Source organism: Rutidosis leptorrhynchoides, chromosome 11 (genome assembly GCF_046630445.1).
Source record: "Rutidosis leptorrhynchoides isolate AG116_Rl617_1_P2 chromosome 11, CSIRO_AGI_Rlap_v1, whole genome shotgun sequence".
NCBI classification, from domain to species: Eukaryota; Viridiplantae; Streptophyta; class Magnoliopsida; order Asterales; family Asteraceae; genus Rutidosis; species Rutidosis leptorrhynchoides.
Window position 1 is genome coordinate 238,740,304 of NC_092343.1, and position 4,001 is coordinate 238,744,304.

Genomic DNA, 4,001 nt, shown 5'->3' on the forward strand with positions numbered 1-4,001 from the left:
TCATGTTATTTATAGAAAATTAATCATTTCATGAAACCTCAAACCATAAGAACCAACAGAACCAAACCCTATTATTTCTGAGTGGTGTTCTGGTATACAAATTTTCAAGACCATCTGGTAAATTCTGAAACATTAGATGCAGTTGAAGCCAAGATTTTACGCTCTAATATGCACATCCTACTGAACCAAACTGAAATAGGTACATCCTAACCGAGTACTTGGGTGTTCATACTTCAATCTTTTTTTATTTTAAGCGGGCGTTCATACACAACTGCACTATTTACATAAATTTTTTCAGATTCTATAAGTTGAAGTTGAAGTAATAGCACAACAAACATATTGCTCAAAGACTGAAACCTGTTTTATACAGAAAACCCCTTTTAGTATTTGTAACGAATGCGTATATGAATTGGAAAACTAGCAACATCAATCTAACGAAACAAACAGTTAAATAAATAAACTTTTTTTATATCTTTTGAAACTAACATACATTTAGTAACATAGTCATCTTATGCTTTTGCATTAGATACACTCACTAAACACATGTTTAGCGTGAGAGTCGATACTACAACTGCTACTACAATATAACGAAAGAACCGGTGATAAGATAACAGCTCAAAATAATATATCACTCTCCAAATCCAGCTGTTTCACATATGAGGCGGGGCCACCTTGTTCATTTTCTGATGATGAGATAGATGGTTTGTGTCTACTACTTATTGTGGCTCTGCACAAGGTCAGCCAACATGATTTTTCCACAATTTCCTGCGTCCAGACGATCAAATATTTTGCATATTTGTAATATGTCTTTTTCTGATATCTTCCCCATCTCCTTTAACTTATATATCACAAACTCTGACTTGCTAAAAAAAAAGTTAAGCATCCAAAGTTATAATCTAGTAAGGTAGAAACAAAGTAACAAATTGATTATGAGCAGAAATTAACAACCCAAAAATGACTAATCTTATACCAAAAATGACTAATCTTATTCTTATTGTTGATTAAATTAAATGATTCTTGCTGAGAAAACATTTTATAATCTAGTAAGGTAGAAATATGATGTCCCCCTTGAGTAAAGTTATAGAAATAGAATGGAAGATATCAAATTTTAATGTTACACTTAGATAACCGGTTATGTAGTAACTCGAACAAAACTCTAAATATTTGACCTTTAAACAATCACTTAGTCAGAAACAAAACGTATTCATGGAATAACTACTATTTGAAATCCTAAACCAGAATAACAAGTTAACAAATCTCACATCAAAAATTAAATAACCTGCTAACACAACCATACACATTTCATCAATATGTATACTAGCTTGTTAAACAACATTGACTATCGATGAGTAAGTTGTTACGTTGCATGTAAGAAGAAAGTTTCAGATCATGGTGGAATATTCAAATGAATCCAACACTTTGCTTGAAATCCAAGGGACCAATGAGAGCGCGACAATCACTTGTTCTCACATGTAGTCAAAACTACTCCATCACATGTTATTGAAATCCAAGCGACAATCACGCTGCGGGGGAGGCCAATGTGCCCGTTCGTAGTAGGGGTTCCTCGGTTATTAAAAAAAAAAAAAAAAAAAACCTAAACCCTATATCCAGGGTTTAGGGTTTAGCAATTAGGGTTTAGAAATTGGGGTTTAGAAATTGGGGTTTAGGGTTTAGATATTAGGGTTTAGAAATTGGGGTTTAAAAATTAGAGTTTAGGGTTTAGTTTTAGGGTTTAAATTCACTTTTTAACACGAACGGTTTAGAGGTTTAAAGTTTAGGGTTTAGGGTTTATGGTTTTGGGTTTAGAGACTAAACCCAAAACCCTAAATTCTAAATCGGGCTAAAATTTAAAAAAAAAAAAAAGAATTATAATGAAAAAAAAAAACCTTTGAAGAAAAAAAGTTTGGAAAAAAGAGCATTGTTCAAAAAAAATTATATTTGAAATTTTCTTTTTTTCTTTTTTTCAATCACATACGATTGTCGCGCCACATGTCGCGCTCTGATTGGTCCCTTGGATTTCAAGCTAATTGTTGGATAAGGGATTACAACTCTTGAGATCATGTCCACTAGTTGTCAGAAAAAATAGTTATTTTAATTTATTGTTATCTTATTCTGTAGGTTATTGTCTATTGTCTATATCTTTTGTTAGTGTCGAACATGAGTAGGAGTATAAGCAGAAACAGTTCTTTCAAGTTGTTATTTAACTAATTCCTTCCCTCGAAGAACATTTGGCCTATCAACTATTTCTTATTACAAATTTGTAAGGGTTTATGACTTACTATGAGGTGGCACACATGATAACAGAGTTGGTGCAACACTAAATTCACAATTCATATAACAAGATATATCAAAACGTAAAAAACTTTATGGAAGGAAAAAATCTCAAATGAAATCCAAGAAATTTACCTCACATGGCCATTGTTATCGATATCTGCAGCAAGAAACTGTTCTACAGTTAAACCCTGGTCAAGAACCCATTTAGCCATTCGCCTATGCCTCTTATCCACTCTAGCCTCAGCCAAGTAAAGAAAAGCCCGAGCAACGGCAAGGGTCGAAACAAGCAGCCAAATTGAAGCAAAAATACGACCAGCCATTGATTCGAAAGCCCGATCACCATACCCAACAGTAGTAACTGACATAACTGATAGATAAAATGAATCAAGCCAACTAAGCCTCTCAACATAATGCATAACAGCAACACCAACCCCAATACAAAGAACCACAACCCCTAAAGCTAACGCCACTTTCATCCGAATCCTCATTCTTCCTTTTTTCACATCAATTATATAGGACGGATGATCAGGCTCATATCCTTTCTTTAACGACCTCAATAAATGATTCTCTTGCAAATCAAGAACATAGCTTACCATCCCACTAAGTAAGATATCTATAAACCCAAATCCAACCAGTACAAACATAATCGAAAACAGCTTCGTGACGTAACTATTAGGCGTTATATCACCATATCCAATAGTACACATAGTCACAATACAAAAATATAAAGCATCAACAACCACATGTGTCTCATTCGCAACAAAATGATCTCTATTATACCAATATATAAACACACCAAGTGACAAATACAAAATCAACAACAATACCGCTTGTGGAACAATCATGGACGAACTCCATTGTGGTGGTTTCGTTTCTGAAGTCCGTTCTAAATCATTAATCGCTGCCATCGCAGGTGCAGTTTTCGATCTGTGTAAATTCGTTTTAAAAACGTAATTCGGATCCGTTAACCACGATTGAGGTGTTGAAACTTGTTGAGTGTCATTAGAGTTTAATACCGAATTAACCTCACGAGCAAAAGGTCTCTGAGAAGTATGATTTAACAAAGCATCAACAAGTGTTGAATTAGGTTCTCTAGGTGAACCAAATATGATGAAATCCTTGAGTTCCGACGGAGTTAATGATATGGGAATTGAGATTTCATCGTCTTCCGGTAACGGACAAAGTACCGGCGGTGTTCGTGGTGTGTTGGTCGGAATCAGTGGTTCATTATCCATCGGCATTTGATTATTTTGACAGGAAACTAAAGGTGATTTGAGAAAACAAGATACTATTAGAAACCTTAACCCTAAGTTATAAAATGGGGAAAACGAACTAATGAATTTGGATCAAAATTGAAAACCCTACTTGATAATTAGAAGTATGTAGGTGAAGATTTGACGAATTAAGCAATAAAAATGATTTCTGAGATCCTAGAATACATCGTTAAGACTACTGTTTCATCATTCAAATGAGATTGAAGATGGAAAAGAAACAGAGATGAATAATAAATTAATAATGAATGGTAGTAATTATCAATATCAATTTTAACAATAATACTATTAATTAATAATTACTGTATAATTAATAATATTAAGCATGACTATTTATCGTGTATAATTAATAATATTAAGCATGACTCTATTTATCGAGTCAAAGTTGTTGATTTATTGTCGACTTAACTGTCGCTTTAGGCTTAATTTGAACTTCATGTAGGTTTTAAACACATG

General features: G+C 33.5%; 1 protein-coding gene across 1 annotated transcript; it reads right to left on the minus strand.

Annotated features, from left to right (window-relative positions):
• Window positions 1-453: 453 nt before the first annotated feature.
• On the minus strand, window positions 454-3,742 carry LOC139876586 (two-pore potassium channel 3-like). The gene is made up of 2 exons (XM_071863926.1): window positions 2,407-3,742; window positions 454-863 (listed from the first exon to the last, which is right to left on the minus strand). The coding sequence occupies exons 1-2, from the start codon at window positions 3,513-3,515 to the stop codon at window positions 713-715; spliced, it is 1,260 nt and encodes a 419-aa protein (XP_071720027.1). The 5' UTR covers window positions 3,516-3,742; the 3' UTR covers window positions 454-712.
• Between the last annotated feature and the right edge of the window lie 259 nt (window positions 3,743-4,001).

Coding starts and splice junctions, on each gene's coding strand:
- LOC139876586 (XM_071863926.1), bottom strand. CDS start 3,515: ATGCCGATGGATAATGAACCACTGATTCCGACCAACACACCACGAACA. Junction 864..2,406: donor GATAACAATGGCCATGTGAG/GTAAATTTCTTG, acceptor CTTTTTTTTTAG/CAAGTCAGAGTTTGTGATAT.